The 27,862-nt window shown below is 43.5% G+C and overlaps 2 protein-coding genes and 1 long non-coding RNA gene across 6 annotated transcripts in view; 1 reads left to right on the forward strand and 2 right to left on the reverse strand.

The window, feature by feature from the left end:
* Nucleotides 1-3,553: 3,553 nt before the first annotated feature.
* Nucleotides 3,554-16,387, forward strand: LOC110341565 (RNA polymerase-associated protein LEO1-like). Its single transcript, XM_040739517.1, is given in 9 exon segments — nt 3,554-3,638; nt 4,184-4,409; nt 5,214-5,298; nt 7,031-7,122; nt 8,512-8,646; nt 10,338-10,479; nt 11,298-11,484; nt 13,385-13,483; nt 14,544-16,387. Coding segments are annotated over 9 exon segments (1,098 nt in total). The 3' UTR covers nt 14,591-16,387.
* On the reverse strand, nt 5,907-7,113 carry LOC110341550. Its single transcript, XR_002383518.1, has 3 exons — nt 7,014-7,113; nt 6,724-6,821; nt 5,907-5,955 (listed from the first exon to the last, which is right to left on the reverse strand). It is a non-coding gene; the product is annotated as an uncharacterized LOC110341550 (long non-coding RNA).
* Nucleotides 16,388-19,503: 3,116 nt separating the features above from the next.
* The window catches only part of Tmod3 (tropomodulin 3), a 58,237-nt gene continuing 49,878 nt past the window's right edge, over nt 19,504-27,862 (reverse strand). For 3 of the 4 annotated variants that reach the window (XM_040739514.1, XM_040739515.1, XM_040739516.1), the window contains 2 exons: nt 27,120-27,264; nt 19,504-22,058 (listed from right to left, as the gene is read on the reverse strand). In XM_040739514.1, coding sequence (XP_040595448.1) covers nt 22,024-22,058; nt 27,120-27,264 — 180 coding nt within the window. In that variant the 3' untranslated portion in view covers nt 19,504-22,023. Of the gene's footprint in view, nt 22,059-23,897; nt 23,971-27,119; nt 27,265-27,862 lie in introns of all 4 variants that reach the window. The other variant, XR_005874671.1, reaches the window with a different exon arrangement.

A 27,862-nucleotide genomic window follows, 5' to 3' on the forward strand; every position in this document is an offset into this window, starting at 1 on the left:
TTCCCACAGCAGCGGAGTCTGGTGCAGCGTGTGACTAGGAAAAGCACCTCCTTAGACCCCAGAGTCATCAGGACAGTGGACAGCTCTTTCCTCAGGTGTGAGGGGGCTTTTAAAAGTCTGTGCCTGTCTCGCTTTGCAGCCCTCACAGGCTGACCTCACGCTGGAAGTTCTCCTGCCTCAGCCTCCAGAGCTCAGATTCCCGACGAGCCTGGCGCCTCGGGGCCACTGTCGAGCTATTTTAAGTTTGGTTTGGGGGAGGGTATTTTGTTTGGTTTGGTTCTTGAGACAAAGTCTTACTCTGTAGTTTAGGATGGCAGTCCTGCTCCTGTCTCCCAAGTGCTGGGATTACTCGTGTGACCCCCCATACCTGGCTAAATGTTTACATTCTACTGTGTTTTCTCAGGTCTGGAGTTGAAAGTTGTTCTCTGTATTTAGCTGTCTTTCTGATTTTTTTTTTTAACCTAACAACTTTAAGCTTAATTGTAACTTTTTTGTTGTTGTTTCTCCCGTGGAGACAGGGCTTGTCTGGGTAGCCTTGGTTGTCCTGGAATTCACTCAGTAGATCTACCTGCCTCTGCTTCCCGAATGCTGGGATTAAAGGCATGTGCCTCTACCATCTGGCTGCCTAATTTTTTAAAAATATTTTATTTATTTATTTAATATGTATACAATCTTCTGCCTGCACGCCAGCAGAGGGCATCAGATCTCATTCAAGGTGGTTGTGAGCCACCATGTGGTTTCTGGGAATTGAACTCAGGACTTTTGGAAGAACAGTCAGTGCTCTTAACCGCTGAGACATCTCTCTAGCCCCATGGCTGCCTAATTTTAACTTCAAGTGTATTAGATTTTATTTGTTTTTAAATTTTTATTTATGTAGGCAGTGTTTTTGCTATATGGCCCAGGCTGTCCTTGAATTGTTTTATTTTGTTTTGTTTTCCATTTGTATTAAGCTCCTGATCACTAGGATTACAGGCATGAACCACATCATGGTTTTTTATTTTTATTTTTTGAGAGTGTTCTCAGTATGTAACCTAGCCTCCAAACTTGACAATCCCTCTGCTTCACCTTCCTGAGTGCTGAGATTTTAGGTGTGCTACCATGTCTGGTTTGCTGACACATTTTTTAGTAAGAAAACAATTTAGGAAATGTTTATAGTATTTAAATTTTTTTCTGTAAGGATAAAATAGGGCTTATATTAAGTATGCCCAGCTATAAAAACCCAATGGAGCCTCTGGACCTCAGGTTTTTTAAAATTTATTTTTATTTTTATGTACATTGGTGTTTTGCCTGTATGTATGTCTGTGTGAGGCTGTCAGATCTTGGAGTTACAGACAGCTGTGAGCTGCCATGTGGGTGCTGGGAATTGAACCCTGGTCCTCTGGAAAAGCAGTCAGAACTCTTAACCACTCAGCCACCTCTCCAGCGCTGCCACCCCTTTTTTTTTGTTTTTCTTTTTTGAGACAGTTTTGCTGTGTAACCCTGACTGTCCTGGAACTCCCTCTGTAGACCAGGTTGGCCTCAAGCTCAGAGATCTGCCTGCCTCTGCCTCCTGAGTGCTGGGATTAAAGGCATTCGATACCTACCATGCCTTTAATTTTTAAATTCTTAAATTTTTTTTTTAGGTTTCTTAACTACCAGTTTGGTTTTCTTAAAAGAAATGGGCTGTTTTATTTCTTTAGTAAATTTTAGTGGTCTGTAATCATCAAATAACTGGGTCATTCTGTTTAAGCTGCTGAATTTGTTTATATTGTCCCCCTATCATTTTGAATAGCTTCGTTTTGTACACAGGTATTTGTTGTTGGCTTTTAGGAGAGCCGCTGAGATGGCTCAGTGGGTAAGGACACTTGCTGCCACACCTGATAACCTGTTTGATTTACGGAAGTCACACAGTTGGAGAGAACTGACTCCTTCAAGTTGTCCTCTCACCTCCATACATACACAAATAGATAAATGTGCCAAAGTATTTAAAATCTAGGATATGTTTCAGGGCTAGGATTTGGTTTTGCTTTATCAGCAGGCTGACCTGTTAGACTGTTTACTGTTTCAGGGTGCTAGTGTCCAGGTGCCCAGGTAATTAGTGTATGTGTGAAGCAGCGTCTGTCTGTCAGTCATGGCAATAGCATTGTTTTCCAGAGTTGACGAAGGTATACATTTGTTACAAAGGCTACAAATTTGACAGCAATTCTGGACAGTGATTATATGGGCAGAATATAGAGTCAGGTGGCCTCTTTGCCCCTGTGTCTCCTTTATGTTTTTATTGGACAGGTTGACAGTCACTTTCAAGGTGGTCATTGTGGTGCATCCGGTGAGTAGGGAGACTCAGCTCCCACTTTAAGCATTCTAAGACTGTAGGAGGTCACTTAGGATCCTGGAGAATAAAGAGAATGAGAAAAAATGTAGATGAGGGAGAAAGTGCTTCTTGGGTGACTGTTGGGTCTCTTTGCTGCATGAAAAATTATCCCAGTGCACAACATCGTAGAACAACAATAGCAATTTCTCCCCCAGATTCTATGGGTGAGGAGTGAGGTGGCTTAGCTCCGAGGTTCTGGTTCAGGCACTCTCACAGAACTGCCCTCTTTGGTTTTTTTTTTTTTTTGGTTTTTATGAGACAGGGTTTCTCTGTATTGTTTCGGAGGATATCGGTCCAGCCCGGCCTCGAACTTACAGAGATCTGCCTGCCCCTGCCTCCCGAGTGCTGGGATTAAAGGCGTGCACCACCACCACCCGGCAGAACTGCCCTCTTTGAAGGCCAGTCTGCTGCTCGAGGATCTGTTTCTGAGTTAGATCATACACCTCCTGTTTCTTATCACGTGGGTAGGAGTCCCAGTAGGCAATGGCATCTTCATAGCAAAGCAGCTGCTTTCTTCAGTGAGTGACCCGGACAGACAAGCAAGGCAGAAACACACACACACACACACACACACACACACACACACACACACACACACACAGAGCATTAATCTCAGCCCAGCTTTGGAACTGAGGCGATGGCTCGTTGGTCCCTCAGATCAACTGTGACATGATGGAGAGGACGCAAGAAAGGGTCACAATCAGTGGAGTCACTGTTTTAGAGACAGGGTCTCGTGTAGTCCAGGCTAGCCCCAAATGCTGGGATTAGAGGTGTGCACCACTATGCCCAGCTCTCTGGGAACTGTTCTCAAAGTGGTTACCCTGCTGGCTTCACCTCCTTCCTTCTCTGACTACATTCTGGTGACACTGCTAAAGGCCAGGCATGGAGAGCCAGCTGGAGGTTTGGTCTGTCGATACGGGAAATGTGTTGAGGAATTACGTAGAGAACTCTAGTTAGGGGTCTGGGAAAGCACTTGCTCTTGCAGAGGACTCAAGTTCAGTTCCCAACACCCATGTCGGCAGCTCACAACCGCCTGTAGCTCCAGCTCCAGGAGACCTGAGTCCCTCTTTGCCTCCACTGGGCACCTGTACTCATTTAATTATGTGCACCATGCACACAATTAAAAACAAAAATTTAAAAATAATTTGAGTTATACCAAATAATAATGTCTGTTCCCTCCACACTGAAGATTATAGTGGGAACATGGATCTGTTTGGAGATATAGATGACATTTCTTCAGAGAGCGATGAGGACCAGCGAACAGCTGTTCCAAGACAGCCTGTTGTGAGTACAGTCAACCAATCACATCTGATCACAGAATGGAAAGCTAGAAGAAAATGTTCAGAAAAGGTTTGTGAGGGTTTTGTCTCTTTGAGGGGGTGTTCATAGAGGACTAACCGTGTGGTCACATTCTTAGCTAAACTGGGCATCTGGGGAAACAATTAGAAGGCACAGGGAGAACCATGAGAATGAGGCCAATGCCAAACTTTAGGCACAGAGCTGAGACTCTTGACTTGCAAGCCTTTGATTTAAAAGGTCTTTCTTATTCCCAGCTGTGCTGTGCTATATAGGCAATGTTGATAATCCCTTCTGATTTTAGTCGTTACTTGGTAATGAAGGGTTGATTTATACTTCTCCAATATCATGCAAAATAGAAAATTAGCTATGCCAACAAAATACATCTTTCTAGCAATTCAGGAGAATATATTTTATTCTCCATGGAATTTATTGTTTTTCTTTGTGGCTGTAGTTGGAATGGGGTTTGGGGGAGAGGCTTCAACAAAGGAATGACTGGCTACCCCAAAATGGTGTCTGACTTAACTTCCTTTCAAGCCTGTGTCTGCCAAACACAGAGCACAGCTGGAACATTTCTCCTGTTTCTTTACGCTCTCCCATTCTGACCCCTCCTTTAGGGCGAACGTGGGGTGCCTCAGAACCAGCACGTGGAACGGCGCATTTCTGAAACCAGAATAAAAATAGAAATTCCCAGCATCAACACTGACTTAGGAAACGAGCTGTATTTTGTTAAACTACCTAGATTTCTCAGGATAGAACCCAAGTAAGAGAACTGAATAAAACATTCAAGAGATTGAAATACAACTGTATAAAATGTCAATTAACTGTTAAGAGTTGACCCATCATAAGATGAAAGGTTTCTTGTGTGACTGAAGACAAGAGAATAAGTTACTGCAGAGTTAGACTGCTAGCAGTCTTCCCAGCCATTGGCCCTCTGCTGTAAATGAACAGGAGTCACGTGACAATGTCACTTATGTAAGGCTGAATATACAGAATGAGAGAGAGTGAGATGCCAGAAAAATCATGGGTGGCCTGTGTAAATGACACTGAATCTAGACCAGAAAGTAACATCGGCAACAAAATAGTGTTGGCTGTTCTTACTCACTGAGGTACATAGGTACAAACTCCCTGAACTAAACAGAGGTCTCAGGTTTTAATTTGTTGTTAATTTGTACTTATTTATTCTTTTAAAATCGGCTCATATTGGCTAATTAAGCTAAGGGACTTTTTTTTTTTTGAGGCAGTGTCTCACTATGTGGCCCTGATTGTCCTGGAACTCCATACACAGACTAAACTGGCCTTGAGATCCATCTGCCTCTGCTTCCTGAGTGCTGGGTTTAAAGGCAAGTGCCACCATGCCTAGCTTAAGAAGTCTTGCTTTTTTTTTTTTAATATGGATTTTATTTTAGGAAGTTTGTCTTAAAAAGAAATTTCAAGAAAATAGTCATTGGCATACTTCCTGAAGGTTCTCATGAAGTTATCTGTCAGCCTTGATGTCTGTGGTAGAGACAACAGGTTTATAGTGTCAATCAATCATTAATTATGACTAATATGGAAAAATTTTTAGACCCTTTGACCCTCAGCTTTATGAAGATGAATTTGAAGATGAGAAAGTGCTTTATGAAGAAGACAAAACTAGGTTAAAATTAAAGGTACTATTCCATTTTCTATTCCTTTTCTCTCCTAGTCCCCCCCCCAGCTGTCTGAGTAGCTGTGGCCACAAGCATGCACTACCATGCCAGGCTAAGTTCTTCCATACACTTTTTTAGAGACTTAATTCATGTGTGCGAGTGTTTTGGCTGCATGTATGTATGTGCACCGTGTTTGTGCCTGGTACCGTAGAAGTCGGAAGAGGACATCCAGTCCTCTGGAGCTGGAATTTATGGATGGTTGCGAATCACTCTGTGGATGCTGAGAACCAAACCTGGAACCACCTTTCCAGCCCCCTAAATTTTTTTTTTAGACAATAAACACAGGGATGACAACATGAGACCCAAGCTTGAGAATGTTCCTAATGTTTCCTGCTTACTCAGCAAATAACTCTAGAACGTGGAAGTAATAGTCATTCTGGGTATTTAGGGCAGTAAAGCACACACATTTTCTCTTTCCTCTAGAATAACATTTTCTAATGTTTTCAGTTTTTACTTTTTTATTTCTTGGAGACAGGGTTTCTCTGGGTAGCCCTGGCTGTCCTGGAACTGGATTTGTAGACCAGGCTGGCCTTGAACTCACCGAGATCCACCTGTCTCTGCCTCCCGAGTGCTGGGATTAAAGGTGTGCACCACCATTGCCCGGCTCTCAGTGTTAAGCTGTAACGGAAATAAAGGTAGTAACTGTTGAAACTCACTAGCTTCCCTCAGATAAACAATGGTGTAGGTGTACAGGCCTGTCTACACACTTCCTCCCACAGATATCCTAGCAGCCTCCTCCCACCGAGAAGTGTCTCCTCATGGAGACTGACTTTGTGTGCAGCAGCAGACCTTGCCGTTAGGAGATTTCTCTTGAGAATACCTGAGATGACAAAGTTCTACCATTACTCATGCAGACATGTTGCCTTCCCAAACGTGTGGTAACTCTAGGAACAGTTCATTTTTTTGTGGTCTTTTGTGACTTGAAGTTTTCTATTTCATGAGTTAATTTGGACTCAAACAGAACTAAGTGCAGGTCTCAGTGTTTTTTTTTTTCTGAGACAGGATTTGCCTATGTTGCTTTGTAGACCAGGCTGGCCTTCAACTCACAGAGATCTGCCTGCCTCTGCCTCCCTGGTGCTGGGATTAAAGGTGGCTTGTGCCACCACTGCCTGGCTAGGTCTCAGATTTTCATTTGCTGCAAGTTGTTTTAGCGGGCGCGCGGGGTGTGTGTGTGTGTGTGTGTGTGTGTGTGTGTGTGTGTGTGTGTGTGTGTGTGTGTGTGTGTGTGTGTGTGTGTGTGTGTGTGTGTGTGTGTGTGTGTGTGTGTGTGTGTGTGTGTGTGTGTGTGTGTAACAGTGCTGGGAATAGGACTGGGGATCTCACACTAGGCAAGTGCTCTACTTCTATGTTACACCCTCAGCTCAGGTGTGGGTTTCAGCTTCTTACCTGTGTGGACTAAATTCCTTCTCTTTCCTGCGGAGCTCTTAGCTGTGGCTACAGGCTGCATCCTGTTCGGCCTCTCCTCCCACTGCTCTGACCTGGGCCTCAGGAAAAGTAAACAGAACGCGATGCCTGCTTAGCTTAACCAACATGTCCAGACACCTGTAGCAAATTGGTAGCGGCGCTGCTGAGGCAGCCATTTTCTTACCACCCATCAACCCTTAGCACACGATTATGAATCATTTGAGGAACAACAACAACAAAACCCCCAAATAGCTAGCAAAATTGTCTAATACCTCGCCTTCCGAACCAGGTGGAAAATACTATTCGCTGGAGGATGTGCCGGGATGAAGGATATAAAGCTAAAGAAAGCAATGCTCGGATAGTTAAGTGGTCAGATGGAAGGTGAGTGTGAGAACACCTGAGGGAGGCCTGGGCAAGTTGGAATTTCCTGTGTAGGACTTTATTGAGAAAATCTGGGCTGCTGGGATTACCTCAGAAACTTGAGAGAGATAAGCAGAGGCAAGGCCTTGCAGCTGGGTTAGTGGGAGAGTGTAGATCTGGCTTGATTCATTCAGCTAGATCCCTCTGCTCTGTCTTCTTGGCTGAAAGTCTAACCTTTGAAACCCCGGTAATTATTATTATTATTTTTTTTTTTGGTTTTTCGAGACAGGGTTTCTCTGTGGCTGTGGAGGCTGTCCTGGAACTCACTTGGTAGTCCAGGCTGGTCTTGAACTCACAGAGATCCACCTGCCTCTGCCTCCCGAGTGCTGGGATTAAAGGCATGCGCCACCAACGCCCGGCAAAACCCCGGTAATTAGAAATCACCTTTGTTGGCAGTGCTGGGGATCAAACCCGGTGCTTCAGTGAACATAGCAAGTGTTGTGCCCGCTGAGCTATGACCCCAGCCCCTAAGTTGAAATAATTTGAGAACTCATTTCAGTTTGCTAGTTAAAAGATACAGATTGAAAGATATTGTAAGACAAGCTGAAATGTGTATTTTACCACTTGTTTTTCTGAAGTGCGTATTAGTGACTTTTCCGTTGCTGTCATAAAACACCATGACCAAGGCAACCTAGAGAAGAGTGAGTTTATTTGCTCTTAGAGTTCCAAAGGGGTGAGAGTCCATCGCGGGAAGTGTGGCAGCAGGCAGCAGGCATGGTGGTACGGACAGCTTAGAGCTCACATCCCTCAAGCCGAGCAGCGAGCAGCGAGCTAAGTGGGTCTAGGGCTTTGAAACCTCAGAACCCACCCCAGTGACATACTTCCTCTAGCAAGGCCACACCTCTTAAACCTCCCCAAAAATGAAGCTGGGCAGTGGTGGCGCACACCTTTAATCCCAGCACTTGGGAGGCAGAAGCAGGCAGATCTCTGTGAGTTCCAGGACAGGCAGGGCTACACAATGAACCCTGTCTCAAAAAATAAACAAATGACAACAACAGGATCTCAGCTAGTGTGGTAGTGCACATCTTCAGCACTGGGGAGGCTGAGCTCTGTAAGTCTGTGGCCAGCCTGGCTTACATAGCAAGTTCCAGGACAGCCAAGGCTGCACAGACGAGGCAGTGTGTTTCATAGCTCATCCAGGCCCAGAATTCACTTTGTAGCTGACCCTGACCTTGAACTCCTGCTCCTCTTGCTCCACCTCCCCAGTGCCAGGGGTACAGGCAAACACTTGCATATCCAGCTTGGAAGGAGGCTATTGAGATCATCTTTTGTTTCTATGACTTCTAGAAGAAGTCAGGATCCTGGGCTAGTCACTAAGCATCCTAATACCGAATCGTTTCCCCTCTCCAGCATGTCCCTGCATTTAGGCAGTGAAGTGTTCGATATCTACAAGACCCCACTGCAGGACAACCATAACCAACTGTTTATACGGGAAGACACTGGTCTCCGGGGACAAGCCATCTTTAAATCCAGACTTACCTTTAGGTAACTTCCTATACATGTTGCTACTTGCCATTGGAGAACAAAGCAGAGCTGTGATGCGGAAAGCCTGACCCTTCGGACTGACGTCATTCTGTTGTGTAGCTCACCAACAGCCATGTCTGGTTCCAGGATGAGTTTTTAAAGTTAACTACAAGTTTCTCAGGGAACCAGCTCATGCTATGAAAACTTACAAGGGACTGGTTCGTGGCTTCTCGATGGCCGTGCACTTGCAAAACACTAGCCATTGTAGCTTGCTACTTGGTGTGTCCTTACCCTCTAGTGAAACTAACCCAAGAAAGCTAAACAGTCATCAGAATGTGGTGCTGGTGCGTGCGTAAAATGGGTGTGACCAAAGAGATTGTAGCTGTGCCTACTCCAGACACAGGGCCAGCTTTGCTTTGGCCCATCCTCTTCTTTTTTTTTAATTATTTGTTTTATTGGGGTTTTGCTTGCATGTATATCTGTGTGAGAGACTTGAATCTCCAGGAACTAGAGTTAGAGATAGTTGTGAGCTGCTGTGTGAGTGCTGGGAATTGAACCCAGGTCCTCTGGAAGAGCAGTCAGTGCTCTTAACCACTAAACTGTCTCTGCAGTCCCCCGGCCCACCCTCCTAAAGATATACCCGTGACCAGGATCCAGCTCTCCTTGAGAGGTCCAGCACTTACCATGGCAGTGGACACATGGCTCCTTTGAAGATGCTGAAGTATTTTAAATGAGATTGTGGTCATCTTTGTAAATTAAACTTTGTAAATTAAAAACCAATTATACACTTAAAAGTAAGGGACTGGGGTGTACATCATCAGTAAATGTATTGTTTTTCTTTAAAGACTGCAACAACTGAAAGGGTATAGTCTTGAGGGTCTCAGTCTCACCAGTTTGCAGTTTCCTTAGCTATAAAATGTGTGTCACAGGGATGTTGTGTTAAATCGTACATAAACCTGGCACAGTGCGTGCTCAGCCTTCCCACTTAGGAATGGTTTTTAGATGTTCCTGAAGCATGTGCAGTTCTTAGTTTTTGCTGTCTACCCTTGCTCTGAGCTCTACACTGGGGTACTATTTGACTGTTTGGCACAATTTCTTTCCTTATGTCCTTTCTTTTATCTTTGTGACCCAGTTACAAGCTGTCTTCCTATACTCAGGAAGGAACCTGCTGTTTGTGACAGTGCTGCTATGTAGCCCAGGCTGATTTGAACTTACCATTCCTCTTCACCTCAAGCTTGCAATCCTCCTGCCTTTGCCTGGGTGATGTGATTACAGGCTGCTTCCATGCTGAGACCCTTGTCTCATCCTGAGCTGTTGAGGCCCCCTCATGCCATGGTGACTTGCTTTGTTTTTGAGACAGGGCCACACACTTGGCCACCTGCTTGTTAAAACCATCCTACTTTTATTGGGTGGAGGGACCATCTTTGAGTTCTCAAAATGTTCCTGTAGCGCTTGCTCCACCCTGTGGATCTGAGATTTCATGACTCTCGTCTATGATTGCAGTTGGGCGCGTGCTTTCTTTGTAAAAGCACTTGATCTGGCCGCCCAACTCTCCCCTGGCACTCTGGGTCAGTCCACTTCACTTTCTCTGAGTGGTGAGCAGAGGGAAACAGGTCCTCGTGTCTCCTCACTCTGCTCAAGTGTGAGGTCATCATTATGCATGGGCACTTTTGGTGTTCTTGGTAAAACTGAGACAGATTATTTCCTGGCAGACCTCACTGTACAGACAGTGCCACCTATAAAAAGATGACCCTTTCATTTGGGAACAAAAGTTCAAAGACACAGATTCGAATCTTACCGATGGCTGGTCGTGACCCTGAATGGCCGCGCACAGATTTGATTCAGGAATGTCGGGTAAGCTTTATGTTGGGACCTTTTGTACATTAAGGGCTGTTTTCTGAACGTAAAAAAAATTACAAAGTTCTTTGGGTACAGCTTAGTAGCTTTGCCTTGCACGTGCAAGGCCTTGGGTTGACTCTTGGGTACCACAGGGAGGAAAAAAGAAAACAGGAAGGTCTAAAGAACCTTTTTGACTTGTTTGACACTGGTTCAGCTCTTTTAACTCCAAAGTGTGGCATGCTGGGCAGTTCTAAGAAACTGGCAGTCTCTTCGGTCTGCTGTCAGAAGCTGGGGTATATTTGCATTGAAGGCCACAGTAGGAATGTCAGGGAAACTTGGGAGCTTGGTGGAGGGAGCCTCAGCAGGTCAGATATCTGCAGCTTAGGGATGGCCACAGCCAGCTTCCACTGCCCAAGAGAGTCGTTTCTTTTCAGAAGGCGTTTCTCAGGCTGGCACTTCTGAGCTGTTAGTGGTATCTGCAGAGGATGTTCCCAGGGGCATGCCTGTGCTAGTTTTGATCATTCTCGCTCCTGTGTTGTCTTTACTCCACCAAACCATTTATTGTTACAGCAAGGCAGGGCAGTAGACTGCACACTGGAGACACAGGGCATCAAACTGCTTGAAAAATGGGTTTGAATGGGCACAAAGTAGCTCCATCTTCCCTCGCCCTCTCCCCCTTTTCTGTTGGAGGAACTTTCAGTATATTGCTGGGCTGGTCTTGGACTCCGGGTTTAAGGTGTCTTCCTGCCTCAGTTTCCACTACAGATGCATGCTACCATATCCTGTAGAAAATAGTTCATTTTTTTAAAGTCTAAAGTTTGCTTTTTTAACAGAAAAAAGAACGCTCCAGGGTGTCTACACAACGGAACTTCCATTTGAAGAGGAAGAACCAGCCATGTCCAAGTCCCACCATCCAGCAGCCTGACAGTGATGATGAGGAAGAGGAGGAGGGAGAAGAGGAGGAAGGCAAGGCCTCCAGCCTTGTTACCATTAAAAACCATTACCTGGGAGCAGTCCACAGTAAGTCAGTGTTGCTGTCAGATCTCATTGCAGTAGGCAGGGCCTAGTTTTGCTCTGGTGGGATCTTCATCTTGCTCATGTTATTTACCTAAGATTATAACACACAACCCCTTCCGTTTTGCTTTGGTTCAGGCCACTCACCCATAGAAAAGGTTAATGAAAGCAAGACCTCTTCAGAAACCATAAAACCTGTTCTACATATGGTATATACTTGTGTAGGAAATTGAATATATTAGCACAATTAAGTACTCAGTATTTGGGGGCTGGGGAGATGGTTCAGTGGTTAAGAGCACTGACTGCTCTTCTATAGGACCTGGGGTTCAAATCCCAACACCCATGTAGCAGCTCACAACTGTCTGTAACTCCAAGATCTGATACCCTCACACAGACATCTATGCAGGCAAACCACCAATATATATAAAATCCTCAGTGTGGGTTCCTCTTTCCTTCTCGGCCTATCAGCCTATCAGTCCAAAAGGGAAAGAGGCAGATGGGGCGACAGAAAGCTTTGTACGTGGTCCATGAGCATGAACAGAGATGGCCCTCAAAGAGACAGATTTTGGTGAATCAGCTCAATTTTGTTCCAGAGTATAAGGCATACATAGGATTGGGAAGCCTGAGGACAAACTCTGATTTGCATTAAGTGACACTCTCCTATCACAAGGCTTAGTATATGACAGTAGGGTCTTAGAGCACAGCCCCTAGCACAAGTCTTCTCAACAGGGATCTGTGCCAAGGATCAAGCTAAAGATTAATCAGGCATCTGGTTTAGGGACAGCTTTTAGATAAGGTCAGTCCTGCAGGCCCAGGGACATTGTCCAGATAAGGGCAGGTAGAAAGCAGGAAGCCTTGCTGGGGAGGGAGGAAGCTTCCATATTGATGAGCTTAGAGAAAGCTAACAGGCTATGGTAGACTGTGACCTCTAACCAGCCAGCAATGTATTCCAATAACTCAGTATTTAAACCTCATTATCTTTAAAGATATTATGAACATGGGCTGGAGAGATGGCTCAGCGGTTAAGAGAACTGACTGCTCTTCCAGAGGACCTGGGTTCAATTCCAAGCACCCATATGGTGGCTCACAGCTGTCTGTAACTCCAGTTCTAGGGAGCCTGACACTCTCACACAGACATGCAGGCAAAACACCAATGCACATGGAATAAAATAAATAAATACTTAAAAAACAAAACAAAACAAAGAAGATATTATGAACAACTGGGCAAGGTGGCAGGAGCTTCCAATCAGTACTGTGGAGACTGAGGCAGGAGAATTTGAATCGGAGGCCAGCCTGGGCTGCTACTTAACACATCCCAGGACAGCCAATGGAGACTATCTCAAAAACAAACGAACAAAAACCCCATACCACGTATTTATAAGGCTTCGGGGTACCTAATAGTGCTCAACCTGAGACTGCCCAATCTGAGGATTCTCAAGCTGTCATTCAGCTCATGTGAAAGTTCTATTTATCTTTCTACTGAGACTTAAAAAACAAGCAAGGAAAACAACAACAAAAACAACCAGGCAAAAGTCAATATCTTGTTTATTTTTCAAAAAGTATAGTGCCAGGGACAATATTCAGCTAAAGTAAGAGTCAGTAATAAGTCTTCCTCTTTGAAGGCCGTTCTGGGAAGATCCAGCTTGAAGAGCCTGGCAGGATGCTGGGAGTAATGGGGCAGGCAGGCCAGTGAGGGCTGTAGGGGGCAGTTCACTGGGGACAGTTCACCGGGGACACACCAGCAGAGCTATGGGCAAGGGTGGCAGCAAGAGTTGTGGATCCTTTTGACAGGGAAAGCAGGCGAGCAGGGGCAATCATGGTAGTTCCAACTTAAGATGGCTGCGGCCAGGTAAAGGTGGGTCCCTCCCAAGGTCAACCCTGTTTCTAAAAACTCCTTTACTTTCAGAGAAACAAGCCCTGCCTTCCTTAGACAGTGATGATGAAGGATCTGAAGAAGATAAGGCCGGGAGAATATTGAAAGCCAAGAAACTCGTGAGCGTCAGGGGTAAGGCTACATTTATTCAGTTCTAGGGTGGCCTGCTCACAGGCAGGAGCACAGCTTACAGTTCACTGACACAGTGCAGTAATAAGAGCCAGAGACCCCGCTGTCTGGCAGGGGTGGGTCGGGAGGCCACACAGACTCCTGAAAAATTAAGAGGAAATTTCAAAATCACAGGCCAGGGTGAGGCATCTCAGCTACAGAGAGGGTATAAGGCAGGACACAGGGCCCTGAGGCAGCAAGGCTCCTCTAGAGAATGGCAAACGCTCAGTGGAGAAACAGGTGCCTGTTGTTTGGAGAGAGCAGCAATGGAGAGCTACCTTAGTCTGTGCTAGTTCCCATCGAGTCTTTGTTTCCCTTTTCTCTTGTAAGATCACGAAGACATTGCAAATCATAATCACGTGAGGGGCCCCATGATGCTGCTGCTCCTGGGACATTCAGTGCCTCTGAGCATGTAACTTGCTCCAGGTTCCACAGGCAGGGATAAGCAGTTTAAATAATAGCGGCTACTTGATAATTCATTTATATGTGTATATACATATGTAAACCTTTCTAAAGAAAACCACAAACATACCTAAGCATTCTTAAAATTCAGTCTTTAAATTTTTTTTATTTATGAGTGTTTCCCTTGAGTGTACACCACATGCACGCAGCACCATGAAGGCCAGAAGACCATGGTGATGGAACCCTCTGCCCCTCATCTCAAGTTACAAGGGGTTATGAGCTGCCATGTGGGTGCTGGGAACTGAACCTGAGTTCTCTGCAGGAGCCATCTCTCTAGCCTCTAAAATCAGACCTTAACATACTTAATTTTATAGAAGTACTGAGACAAAATCATGTATTTCAAGTAATGTGATAGAAATACCATATTGAAGGGAAAGTGTCCCCCCTACTATGACAGCCACCCAGGGAAAGCCAAGTCCCAGGAACGTAGCTGCCCAGAGATGATGATGTGTGGCCACAGGTCTCTGGGGCACATTTCTCCTGTCAGTTCAGAACTACTTTGGACAAGGCTGCCAGAAACACCTTCTATGAATTTTATAAATCATCTTTCGTATTTCTTCAGGAGATGAACCCTCCAGAAAGAGGCCAAGGGGTGAAGAGGAAGACTGAAGTGTACAAGGAAATGTACGCTGGTGACTATCAAATTCAAGTCCTTAGTTTTCTGTTTGTGTTGGGACTGAATCTAGAGCGTCCTGTCTGCTGAACATACATTCTACTACTTAGGTACACTCCAACCCCTCAAAGATAGTAAAGCAAGATGATTGTCTAGACTCACAATGAACCAATGAGATGGGCCATGCTGAAACCATTGGTTTTTTTGAGATGAGATCTTACCATGGAGCCCTGACTGGCCTGGAACTTGCTATGTAAACTAGGCTGGCCTGGAATCTGGAACACACAAAGATCTGCCTGTTATTGCCTCCTGAGGGCTGAGATTAAATGTGTGTGCCACTACGCCTGACCTCCTTTAAACTTTTCTAGCACTATTTGTGGCTGTATAGTAAAAACATTTTGGTTAGTATTAGCTCCAGAAAAAGCATTTAGACCCATTCAGAATACAGGGGTCACATATCAGGTATCCTGCTTAACATAATTTGCATAATGATTCATAACAGCAACATTACAGTAATGAAGTAGCAACAAAATAATTGCATGGTTGGGGGGGGTTCACAACATGAGGAACTGTGTTAAAGGATCATAGCATTAGGAAGGTACTGACCCTGATATACCCATGAACCTCTAGGCCACCTCTACAAACCATGCAAAAAAAGCTTAACATTTGAAGGGCAAAACTGTTTGGCACTTATGTATTATGTGTGGTTAGCCATGCAAACTGTTGGTCCCTGGGCTCAGCACTGTTCCCTGGGATATTTCTGAGAACACACGAAGGCAGTGATCAGGCACAGCCTGTTGCACGCTCCTCCACTCAGACTTAGGAGAGCTGCAGCTTGGGCCGCTGAACCTCCCTGACTCACCGTCCTCAGAAGAACATGGCCACTTTTACTCATAAAACAGTGATTGTGGCCAGGTATGGCTGAATTACAGTTCATGCCTAACTATAGCACTTGAAGACAGAGGCTGTGAGTCTGAGGCCAGCCTGAGCTGTAGTGGGACCTTATCTCCAACAAACAAAAAAATAATTTCATATGGTTCAGTTGAATATCAATACTCATTCTTGTCTGTCCATAAAACTAAGCTGACATATACAAATGACAGATTTTACAGTAAGGCAAAGGACATTGGGTATCAGTCGTCCATTCCCCCACCCATCCCCACAGTCAGTGGGACATGTTATGGACAGACACAACTGAGCACTGATGAAAAATGGCCAACTAGTGACCATTTTGTATGGTTCAACAGGGAAATGCAAGGCAGTGCAGGCCACAGACTGGGTGTCTCCAACAGACTTAATTCCTCATATTTCTAGCATGAAGGTTCAGTCCTAGTGAGGGCTCGGAAAGAACTAGCTCCTTCTAGCTGGTCCTCACCTGGTGGTGACTCTTCTGTCTCTTCTTAGACACTAGTTCAGGTTGAGAGTCCCACTTTGGGTACCGTATACACCCATGATTGTCTCCCAAAGGCTCATCTCCAAGTCCCACCACTGCTGCATGTTAGGACTGCAGTATAGGAATTTGGGGAGGATAAAAATACTGAGTCCATAACAGGCAGGAAAGAGTAGCTTGGGAATGAATACACTTCATCTCTTAAAGGAATTATTATTAAATCATATTAGCATACAAGGCAATGGGTTTCACTGTGGCATTGTCATATATGTGCTGTTATACTTTGTTCTCATCTAGTCCCCTCACCCACAATAAGCTTGTTCCTCAAGAAGAATGTAATGAATGCTGGAATTCTAAAACTAAAGTGATTTTTTTTTTTTTTTGGTTTTTCGAGACAGGGTTTCTCTGTATTGTTTTGGAGGCTGTCCTGGAACTCGCTCTGTAGACCAGACTGGCCTCGAACTCACAGAGATCCACCTACCACTGCCTCCCAAGTGCTGGGATTAAAGGTGTAAAGTGATTTTTTTTAAAAGTCTGAATATAGGATATTTGATGAACTTTAATAAAGTTAATTTGTTTCAGTATTCAATATGTTTTAAATGCCTATAGTCTAGTCTTCAAAAGAAACTTTACTTTGTTATAAACTGGATGGATACTACTTTGTTATTAAATGTCAGAAAAGTCATTGTTTTCCTACTTACAAAGCATTTAGTGTTTTGATATGTTAGTATCAGAAAAACCTTATTTAATACCCATCTTCAAAGGACAGAGAAACATGCGTTGCCACAAAGCTCTGTTCAGGCTTCAGGCAAAACCAAACCAAATGTAATTCATCCGCAAGACTGGAAGAAATAAAGTGTGTATGTGGAGTCACAAGGGCTTTATGTACGAGCATACTTTTTCTCACTCTTCATCTTCAGCACAAGGGTTTAGGGAGGGTACAAAGATTAAGTCCTCAACAGATAGGAAAGAGTAACTCGGGAATCAGTAAGCTTTCTTTTTCTTTTTTGGTTTGGCTTTTTGAGACAAGGCTTCTCTGTGTAGCTTTGGAACCTGTTCTGGAACTTGCTTTGTAGACCAGGCTGGCCTCGGACTCACAGATATTTGTCTGCCTCTGCTGCGTGAGTGCTGGGATTAAATGTGCAAGCCATCACTTTTTTTTTTCTAAACTTTCTTTTTAAAGAGTTTAATCTTTAGGTTAGCACACAGAGCACTGGGTAACCTTGGATTCTACTGCCTTAAGCTACCTGCTGGGATTCCACCCCAGCCAGGGAAACAATTTGTAAACAGTAATCCTTAAGCACACAACCTAAAATCTCAAAACCATTAAATAAATGTATTGCTCAACTAGACAAAGTGATGCTTGTCTGTAGTCCAGCTACTCAGGAGGCTGAAGCAGAGCTCATTGAGCTCTGGAGTTGGAGGCCAGGCTAGGTAACGTAGTTAGAACCTGTCCTAAAACCTAAACAAAAAGGAAGAGGAACTTCACCATCACCATAGTCTTTTTTCTAAGCAGAGATGAAATAAACTGTTACAAATTGCCACACATACCAATTGAGAAACACCTAGAGGGAACTTGTTGCTTCTTGTTCTGCTACGTGACAGTCAACAGTCAGTGAGGAGGACATTTGCAAACCAGATCTCAGTCTGTTGACATTCAGGCCTTGGCTTTCAGCCTTCAGAACTTGAAATTTCACATTGCATCAAGAATAGTATTAATAAGCCGCGAGAGAAGGAAAAAACGATGACCCCTGCTAAGAGAAACCAGTCTCTGCCTCCAAGGCGGTGGTGCCTGGAATGTTGAACCCTCAACAGCACAAGGCTGCAGTGCTGATATCCTACCCCGCCAGTGCACATAAGACACGGGGAACGCTGCACAAGATGGGCTGGATGGAGTGTAAGAGCCAGGGACCAGAGCGGGATGTTGTTTCCTGTATGTGACAGGGAGCCAGACTAATCTAACAGTGTGGTTGCCCAAACCTGGTTTGGCAAATGACAATGCCTTATGTGACAACAGGTGAAAAGCTAATGTGAGCCTCACTATCAGGCCCTTTAAAAAGGCCCATTGCTGGAGACTGGAGGGAGTGGAGGTGTCAAAGCAATATACGAAAGGGTTCTACAGGGCCAAGCCAGACACCGACATAGACACAACACAGTCCTGTCCTCAGGGACCTCCGTTTGCTATGCCGCCTTTACTGACTGGAGAAGACACTTTCAAGGCCTACAGTTTTCTCTCAAACAAATCCAATCTGGAGAAACTGGGCTTTTGGCAGGTGGAGCAGCTCTGTCTCCTACCAGGGTACTTCTGTTGACCAATGCTGTAATGCTGTAACCCTGGGCTGTAATGGGTTCAGCTTGACTGTGGTGGCAGGTAGATACAGCTGTTGGATAATGTGGTGGCTTGAATAGGAATGGTCCCTATAAGCTCATAGATTTGAATGCTTGGCCACCAGGGAGAGGCACTATTAGGTGTGGCCTTGCTGAAGGAAGTGTGTCATTGGGGGTGGGCTCTGAGGTGTCAGCTCAAGCCAGGCTCAGGATCACTCTCTTCCTGCTGCCTGCCAATTCAGCTATAGAACTCTCATCTTCTTCTCCAACATCATGTCTGCCTGCATGCCACCACGCTTCCCTCCATGACGATAATGAACTAATGTCTGAACTGTAAGTCAGTCCCAATTAAATGTTTTCCCTTGTAAGAGTTGCTATGGTCATGGTGTCTCAACATGACCTAACTAAAACAGATGAAAACTGCAGGAAGTAAACTCAGGCACGGTCTCATTTCTGGAACACCAAAAAAGGATGTAGTGAGTATGCTGAGCAGATCCAGAAGGTGAACATGCATGCCACCCTCACCAGAGGGCAGGGGCATCAGTGATGCAGACGGAAGGCTAACAGCAGGTACCAGAGAGTGCAGGCTGGAGGCTTCAGTGGCAAGCCAGACTGGCTCTGACTTCAGGAAACCAGACATTTTACAGTGCAGATAGTGGTTTGGCCTATACAACCAGCTGCCTTGGCCCTACATGGCCTCAAATGTATTTTCTTTCTTTCTTTCTTTTTTTTTTTTGGTTTTTCGAGACAGGGTTTCTCTGTGGCTTTGGAGGCTGTCCTGGAACTAGCTCTTGTAGACCAGGCTGGCCTCGAACTCACAGAGATCCGCCTGCCTCTGCCTCCCAAGTGCTGGGATTAAAGGTATGTACTACTACTGCCTGGCTTGGAACCACAGGTTTTATGAAGCTTAATAACTTATTTTAGACTTATTTTAGTGGCAATAAGGGTTAAACATGATATAGTATACAATTGATACTTTATTAAGACATGTTCTTTTATAATCTTGATATATTGCCTTTAAAGGAAACACATGAAGGGATTATCGGTTGGAAAACAATCTTTAAAGTTCTATTTACATGTAACTTTTCAGGAGTGCACCCCTTGGATAAAGTGCATGGCTAATTTAATTAGTGATAATGTGCAACTTAATAATCATGGACACTCTCCTCGAAATCACCAATAGCCTGCTAATATGTTTAACACAAAATGTTTATTTGGTCTTTGAAATGACAGGCACCTTTAGAAAAATGTATTTTACTTATTCTTTAAACTCCGGTAGGTTTCAGCTATAGGAAGTATATAGCACCAAAATCTACTTTCAAGGTATTAATATTAGAGACTAACATTGAGTTTAATGTATACAATTTGATATAGACATACTGAAAATTATAACAAGACAAATACAAATACACAGTTTTATGAAATGGGCAATTTTTAAAAGAGCAATTTTTAAAATGTGAATGTCATTCTTAGATAACCATTTAATTTGACATAAACTTCAAGGGTTTAGAAAATCGCTGGCTTATAATTAAAACTGTCTTAATTTATTACTATATCATAAAAAAATCTCAGGAATTTGAAAATACCGAATTAATAAAAAGTCAAGAGGTGCCAGACTTTTAAAGATCAAGGTAAACACTGTTTTCCATTATAATTCTTTTTTTTCAAGACAGGGTTTCTCTGTGTAATAGCTCTGGCTGTCCTATAACTCAAAGACATCCGCCTGATTCCGCCTCTCTACTGCTGGGATTAAAGGTATGTGCCACCATGCCTGGCCTCCATAATAACTCTTAAAATGTATCTATTTAATTGGATAAGTTCATACATAAGTTACTTAGAAAGAAGTATTTTCTTCAGTTATATAATGTATTACAAAACTGAAGTGGTATAAGCAAAACTCGATTTGTCATGCCTCACTGGACCTTCTCCTGGCTGTTGTTTGTGGCTGTGAATGCCTCTCTTACTCCTTCTGCAGGGGCTGCTCTGGGACAGGGCATAGACACAAACCCAAATCCTCAAGCAGGTATCAGTGTGCAGCCTCGCCCAATGCCACTCTTCAGTACACTGCTCAAATCCTCACCCTAATGCCTGGGTGATAACGGTAACCTATGCTATAGAATTTTTTAAAGTACAAGATGAAAGGAAGCATCTACTAAAGTTGGACTTCTGAGGAACAGCAGATTTTGTGATTGGCTGGAATGCTGTGGAGTGGGGATTAACTACAATGCTGCTTTATACCTGTGGAATCACATATGGAACATCTTACCATGTGGTACAAGGTTTTTCTTTTCTTGACACAGATTCTCACATCTGTAGCCCAGGCTAACTTGGAATTTCCTATATAGTTCAGGCTGGCTACAAACATCTGGAAATAGTCCTTTCTCAGCTTCCCAAGTGCTAGGTTTACAGGAGCGACCATCATCGTTAGCTCATGTTTTAGTTTCTAACTGACAGTACTCATCAGTTTAATGGCCGTTTTGCGAGTTTCTTGGGTTTGAACCCCCTCTTATATCTAATAGCACCTTACCTTTCTCTTTTTCTTTTACTCTAAGTAACTGAGTATTGGTCAAGAGCCTTTTTATGGGGAAGAAAATAACCTCTCTACTTTGATGCTTTTTACCATTGGCTTTTACAGAAATGTAATGTCCACAGCAAGATGAAATACTGTAGTAACCTTAGATGTAACTATATTTTTAAATAAGGTAGGCAGTAGGGCTGAATTAAAGACTATTAGCAAATAAACAAACAAATCCCAGTGTAGCTGAGGCCCACTGGATGAGTACAGAAACCTTCAATGAAGAGGACTGTTTGGTTTCCCAGAGGAGGATTGGTCCATCTCCTGGAGACCTGCTTTGGCTTATGTAGATATATCAGATCCTGAGCCATCTTTTAAAATTCTGAAATTTTACTTCCATAATAAGGAAAAAGCAAACTCTTGCCAAATTCATGGTTTTATTTTGCTTTTTTGGGGGGTAGTTTTCAAGGCAGGGTTTCTCTGTGGTTTTGGAGGCTGTCCTAGAACTAGCTCTTGTAGACCAGGCTGGTCTCTAACGCAGAGATCCACCTGCTTCTGCCTCCTGAGTGCTGGGATTAAAGGCGTGCACCACCACCACCCAGCATTTTTTTTGTTTTTTAAAAAGGAAACCACCATGTGCTTTATCCTTTATCTACAAGGAACAACATTAATATCGCCGAGTGAGCAATGTCCCTTTTTGCTTTAAAAAGATTGGTCCTCAAAGTGTTCAAATTATTCTTTCATGACTTCTGAAACTTTTTTTTTTTTTTTTGGTTTTTCGAGACAGGGTTTCTCTGTGGCTTTGGAGGCTGTCCTGGAACTCGCTTGGTAGTTCAGGCTGGTCTCGAACTCACAGAGATCCGCCTGCCTCTGCCTCCCGAGTGCTGGGATTAAAGGCGTGTGCCACCAACGCCCGGCCTGAAACTTTTCTTATAACTGCATTTTTATCTAAAAAATACGAACCATTCAATTAAGCTAAATTAAAATGATTTCAGTAGAAAGGCTAAAAATATAAAATACTACCCATTACTGATTTTACAAATCAAACATAATATCTTAAGCTAGGAGAATAATGCATATAGTTAAAAAAAAGGATTTCCAGTCTTTTCCCTTCTACCCAGGAAGTTTTTACATCTGTTGACACCAACAGGAGCCTCTGGTCATCTGCAGGCTTCCAAAGGTTACCCTTGGCACTCTTATTGGTGGTCTCCTTCAATTCGCCTCTTGCGCACTGTGGAAAAAAAAACCTGTTATTAATTCCTATTGGTTTATAAAATATTAGCTTGCTTGTAACATGTTTCTGTATAACGCAGTTAGTGTCTCATAACCAACTGAGTTCTGATCATATGACCATTAATAAAGAAGGCTTGGTCATCTGCCATAGTCATTTGCTTTATGAAAATTAAGAGGCTTCTAAACAAGAGCTATGTATCTCATGGCACAGGCGCTTACATAGCAGCTGGGTGGAACTTAAAACGCAGTATTCAATGTAGTATACAGTGTGCATTCAGCACTCAGTTTTCAAGTCATTTGCTTATAGGAAAAAAGTATGCCTAAGTTTAGAGAAATGATCAGTTAATAATGTTTACAATGACATTGGCAAGCTGTGGCTAACAAGTTATATTAGGGGGCTGGAGAAATGGCTCAATGCTCTTCCAGAGGACCTAGGTTCGATTCCCAGCACCCAAATGGCAGTTCACAACAATTCTAGTGCCAGAGGATCTGACACCCACTTCTGGCCACCACAGGTACTAGGCACACACATAGTACAAAGACATACATGCAGGCAAACAACAATTCATGAAATAAAATTTAAGAAGTTTTACTAAAAGTATTTGCATGTTCCCCTGGTTAGATACATTTCCTTACACTGAAGGAATCTAAATTACTTTCATCATTTCTAAAGGTGATAACTGACTTGCAACTGTTTTCCAAATTTCTGCTCTCTTTACAAATTTTCCTTCTGGCTACTATAAATATTGGCTGCACATGACTAGCCAACTAGTCTAGATGATAGAGCAAGCAATACATATGCCCAATGATGCTCAGTCTTTTCATGGACTGGTGACATTAAACTACTACTGAACTCACTGGCAGCAAGTAGAGTCTTCAGGTATCTTGCTCTTTCGACTATCAGTCAATAAGGGCACCATTTAAGAACTCAACACTATGGCTGACCACTATTCAAGGAAGACAGAACAGCAAGTTGCAGAGTCACAAGGGTTCACACCCACAGTTCTGCTGATCTTGTGGAATGTGTGCTGTGTGGCCGCCAGCCTCTGTGAGTCTCCACTTTGCTCTGGCTGTGTGACAGCAAGCTGCTCAGAGCAGTGCTGAGAACACAGCAGTGCCTAGTACAGAGGGCTCCGCTCCACCCACCACAGCAAGACTACACGCTGGCCCCGAGGCACTGCTCAGCTGTGTTTCTACGTGGCTACCACGAGGATCTGCACTCCTGTGCTATTGGTTTTGCTACTCTGCACTCAGCTTCTGGTTACTGATTCCCCATTTCCCCTCTGGAAGCCAGTCACAAGGCACCACCGCTTTCTAGTCCGAATTGGCTGTCAGAGGAGCTAGTCAAGAGAGTGCTGCTTCCTACTCAGCCACAGTAATGGCTGCTCCCATGCTATTCTGACTGTTGGCTGCTGGGACCAGACATTTGCTAGTGTGTGTAAGAACTGTCCAGCCAGAAAATAAAAGCAAAAGCTACAGTCTCCTCCACGAACTACATTTACCTACTCACTTTTCCCTGACTCTGATCTAACCTACAGTAATGAGGAACAAGCTTCAAGTACCTACTGAAAAATAAGGGAGGAAAAAGCCAAGGAGACCAGAAATAAATACAAATACAAATATACAAGGGAAACAACAGGCAATTGTTAGGGCAGTGTTTGACTGGTTTTGGCAAACCGTTCCGGATGTTAAAATGCATGCTAAAAAAATATTAAAAGCATACAGACAGGATCTACAGGACAGAGCACAGCAAACAAAGCTCCATAGAAAACTGATTACGCAGTTAGCAGATGAACAGCTCAGTGTTGAAGTGACTATTGTATGTGTACCATACAACCTCTTTTCTGTTATAGCTGTGACGCTTCTTAGCTGGAGAGATGGCGAGTAGGCAGAGGTATTTCAACGGACAGCTGAGAGTAAGAAGACAATAAGGAGGTATTATAAAAATGAGGGCAAAGATCTGGTAGAGCCGCACTTGCAAGCTGAAGGGAAGTTACGTGCCCAGGAGACTGTCAGGGCAGGCTCTGGGACCCCTGTGTTAGAAAGCATGGTTCCTGGGCTCTCTGTCCGAGTCCACGGGCGAAGACCACAGTGCGCAGAAAGAGAAGGAAGCTGGGAGCAGACCTGAGGCAGCTGCTGTGCGTACAAGGCACAGAGCAAAGGGCAGAGCGCCAGGTTTGCTTACTGTCACCGGAGTCCGCATTTTGTACCTAGTCCAATTTTCTTTTTTCCAAAAACTACTTCATGAGTAAAGAGTCTTTCTTTTTTAAATGAGGTTTATTAGAAAGGGAGGGAGGGGGAGGAAAGAGAAAAGAGGTAAAGAGACAAAGAGACACAGACAGAGGACAGAAGAGAAGAGGGAGACAGGAAAAGTCCCGTTTGCCCAGGGGGACAGTGGGAAGAGAGAGCAGAAAGAGACCTGGGAAAAAGCAGAAAGAGGAGAGCAGAAAGAGAGTAAAGACTCTTGATCCTTCACAGGTAGCCACTTGTTAATAAGTCTTAACTGACTTCACTTTCAGTCTCTAAAACAATAATGTTGTTTTTTTCTTTTAAAGTGTTGTGTTCATCAGATAGCCTATACTAGTGCCCAAATGCCTCCAACATGAAAACAAACGACTAAGTTTTTTGGCATGTAGTTTTAGCATTTTCTATTAACCCCTGCTCCATTTTCGCCAATGTCTTCCTAATGTGTTGATCTCACTTCACGCTCATACATGTACACAATGCATTCGGATTATTTTCACCCCACCCTTCTTGCCTCTCTCTCCTATCCCTATCAATCCCATCTCTTCCCTACCATTGACATCACTTTAAAAAAATCTGTATTTATTCAAACAAGTATGTGCATGGGCAGTTTATTGTAGAGCTGCTTCCTCTCACATCCAACCTTCTATAGAAGCAGTGGCCCCAGGAATGGCCTTATTGTCACTTTACACGTGTGACCCATGTCTAGTTTGCATCAGAATGGAAAAGCATGAGTAGAGTCTAGAAGATTCCTAGCAGAAGCGTGGGCTTCTCAATTGCGTTTTGTGACAGACCACACCTTCTTCTGTATGGCCTCCTTATCCTCACAGTACACTGCTGTGGACAGCTACTCAATTGTCAGTGTCCACAGAAGACAGCCCAGGAAGTCCTTATTTGTCCCACTTATCCACATACCCTCTTACAATATTCTTTTCTGTTAGCCCGGGCACAGCATCTGTCACAATTGGTTTGGCACAAGAACGTAATTTCTGAAACCCCTGCTATCATGTTTAGGGGATGCAATTACACAATTCCCGTGGGTGTCATCTACCTATATATGTTGCTGGCATTTTGGGATTTAAGGTAGATTTAATGGAAGATTTGTCTGATTTAGTTTAAGATGATTCAGTTACCAGAAAACTATAACTGAATAAAGACAAATTCTACTGCCTTATTCCCTCTTCTCCCCCTACTCTGACCCTCCCCTTTCCATCCCCTAAGTTGTATCCCAGTCCCTTAATACATTTTTACATTTTTACTAAATATCTGCTATGGGTCAGACATGATTTTTGAACATGGCTCTTGAAAGCAACATGTCACTATACTAAAAAAATAAATAAAATAGTAATGTTTGAAAATAGACTATTTTGTTTTAAAATTTTTGTTTACTATGCTTGTGTATGATGTGTGAATGCATGTGTATATATGTACACTGGTGTGAGTGGTCAGAAAACAACTTTGTGACATTGGGTCTCTCTTTCCATTGTTACATAGGTTCTAGGGATCAAACCCAGGTTGTCAAGCTTCAGTGGCAACCACTTTACTCAATAAGCCATATTGCTTGCTCCAAAAGAGACTTTTCTGGTTAGCATACTTGCTCATGCCTATAATCCAAAACACTCTGCAGGTGGAGGCAGTAGGATCACCAGGAGTTTGAGGCCAGCCTGAGTTATAATGGCAGGACCTGGCTCAAAAAAACCCAAAATTTATCTGAAGACAGACACTTTAAATGAACTACAACTAACTTATAAAGTAAAAGGCAATTTTAAAAGCGTGACAAATGCTAAGTAGAAAATATATATGGCACATGTGTTCATGATATGTATTAATGCCAGACTCAGAAACTCTAAACTAGGATTTCAATGAGCATGAAGTGCCCACTGCAGAATTAGAGTACTTGTTAAGGGTCACAATGCCCAAGTTCTGCCCTACTCTAACCCTGAATGGGAAGGAAAGCCAATAGTCTGGTTTTGAAAGTTCTCTATTTACAAAGTTCAGTGCAGACTTGAGAAACACTGCTCTGAACATCAAAGTCAAAACACTTGGAGGAAAATAAATGATGAGAACCAACACTAAGACAATTGGCTGAAAACTACATCACAATCAAGAGTACAGCAAAGCACTTTCTTTTGAGAAAGGGAATTAAACAATATGGCTCATGTAACTAGATTAAAGGAATGAAACTACATCAATATAAATGCAAATCTGGCTGAAGCCTAAAAGAATTACTTTGCTTGGAAACACCACCCCTATTGAGTGTAAATAGTATAACTTAAAAGGAGAGTCACTTTCTGGAAACACAGAGAAACAAGTTTATGAGCACCATAATTATTAACTCATCCAGGATAGAGACCACAAGACTCAGCAGGAAAAGGAACAGGGTAAGATGGGATCCCTGAGGCAGGCGAGTGTAACAGGAGCACACTGCACACATCAGAGAGGCTAGGGAGGTCAACTATGCTTAGTCTATATTTCATAATATAAAGCTGAATTTCTGTCTGGGTCAGCTTGATAATTGGCAGAATGCTTTCTGGTGGTGTTGAACTCTTTGTTTCAAAGCACAAGGAGTAACTGTTAACCAAGAACAAAACATCTGCCATGGAAAGCTTCACTTAAAGCTATCACCTGTTTGTTCCAGAAGTTGGTTTAACATAGACATGAAGGCTACTACAACCTGGCATAGCTCTGACCCATTGTGTAGGACCAAGTGGAATTGGACACTGGGGAAAAGCTATTTTTCTATATTAAGATTTATTTCTAAAAGTAGCTTGGTGATGTGTTTTGAAAACTTGACTCAGTATTGCATACATCTTACCTAAGTCGTTGTTTTTCGTTATAGCATTGGCTGCCCTGGTTCGGGGTCCCTGCTGTGTGAACTGATACCCAAATTTAAGGATATTCGTATTCTCTTCAAGCATCTTGGCCATTTCTAATTCTACAGCTGTGCCCAACTGCTGCCTCTGGAAGGATCAGAAACAAAGAACAGTATTAATAAACAAGATCAAAACACTTTTTAGGTAAAGAAAATTTAAGACCCACTCCCATGATGATTCTGTTGGTCTGTTAAGTTTTCCCAGTTTTTATAACATAAATAAGCAACACATTTTTAAAAGTTCAACAGACACCAAAAGCTCATATAGAAATAAGAAAAGTGTGGATGCTGTGCCACCTCATACCCACAAGGATGGGAATGATGCAAAAGACAGAAAGGCTGAGGAAACAGCTCAGCTGGTGCTTGCCCAGCATCCACGAAGCTCTGGGTTCAATCCCCAGCACTGCACACACCAGGTGTACTGGTGCACCTCTGTGACCCAGTACTGGGGGCTGAAAACAGAATTTTAAGGTCATCTTCTCATACAGAGAAGTTTGAGGCTAACCTGGGCTATGTGAGACTGTCACAACCTTGCCCCTAACTAAACAAACCCAAACCAACAAACTAACCAAACAAGAAGATGGACAAGCAGCAGGCATGGTAGTCTGCACTTTAGTCCCAGGTACCGGACAGGTGAGGTAGGAGAAATGCTTGATCCTAGATCAAGAACAGTCTGGACAATACAG

Source organism: Mesocricetus auratus, unplaced genomic scaffold, assembly GCF_017639785.1.
Source record: "Mesocricetus auratus isolate SY011 unplaced genomic scaffold, BCM_Maur_2.0 Super-Scaffold_100691, whole genome shotgun sequence".
Lineage (NCBI taxonomy): Eukaryota > Metazoa > Chordata > Mammalia > Rodentia > Cricetidae > Mesocricetus > Mesocricetus auratus.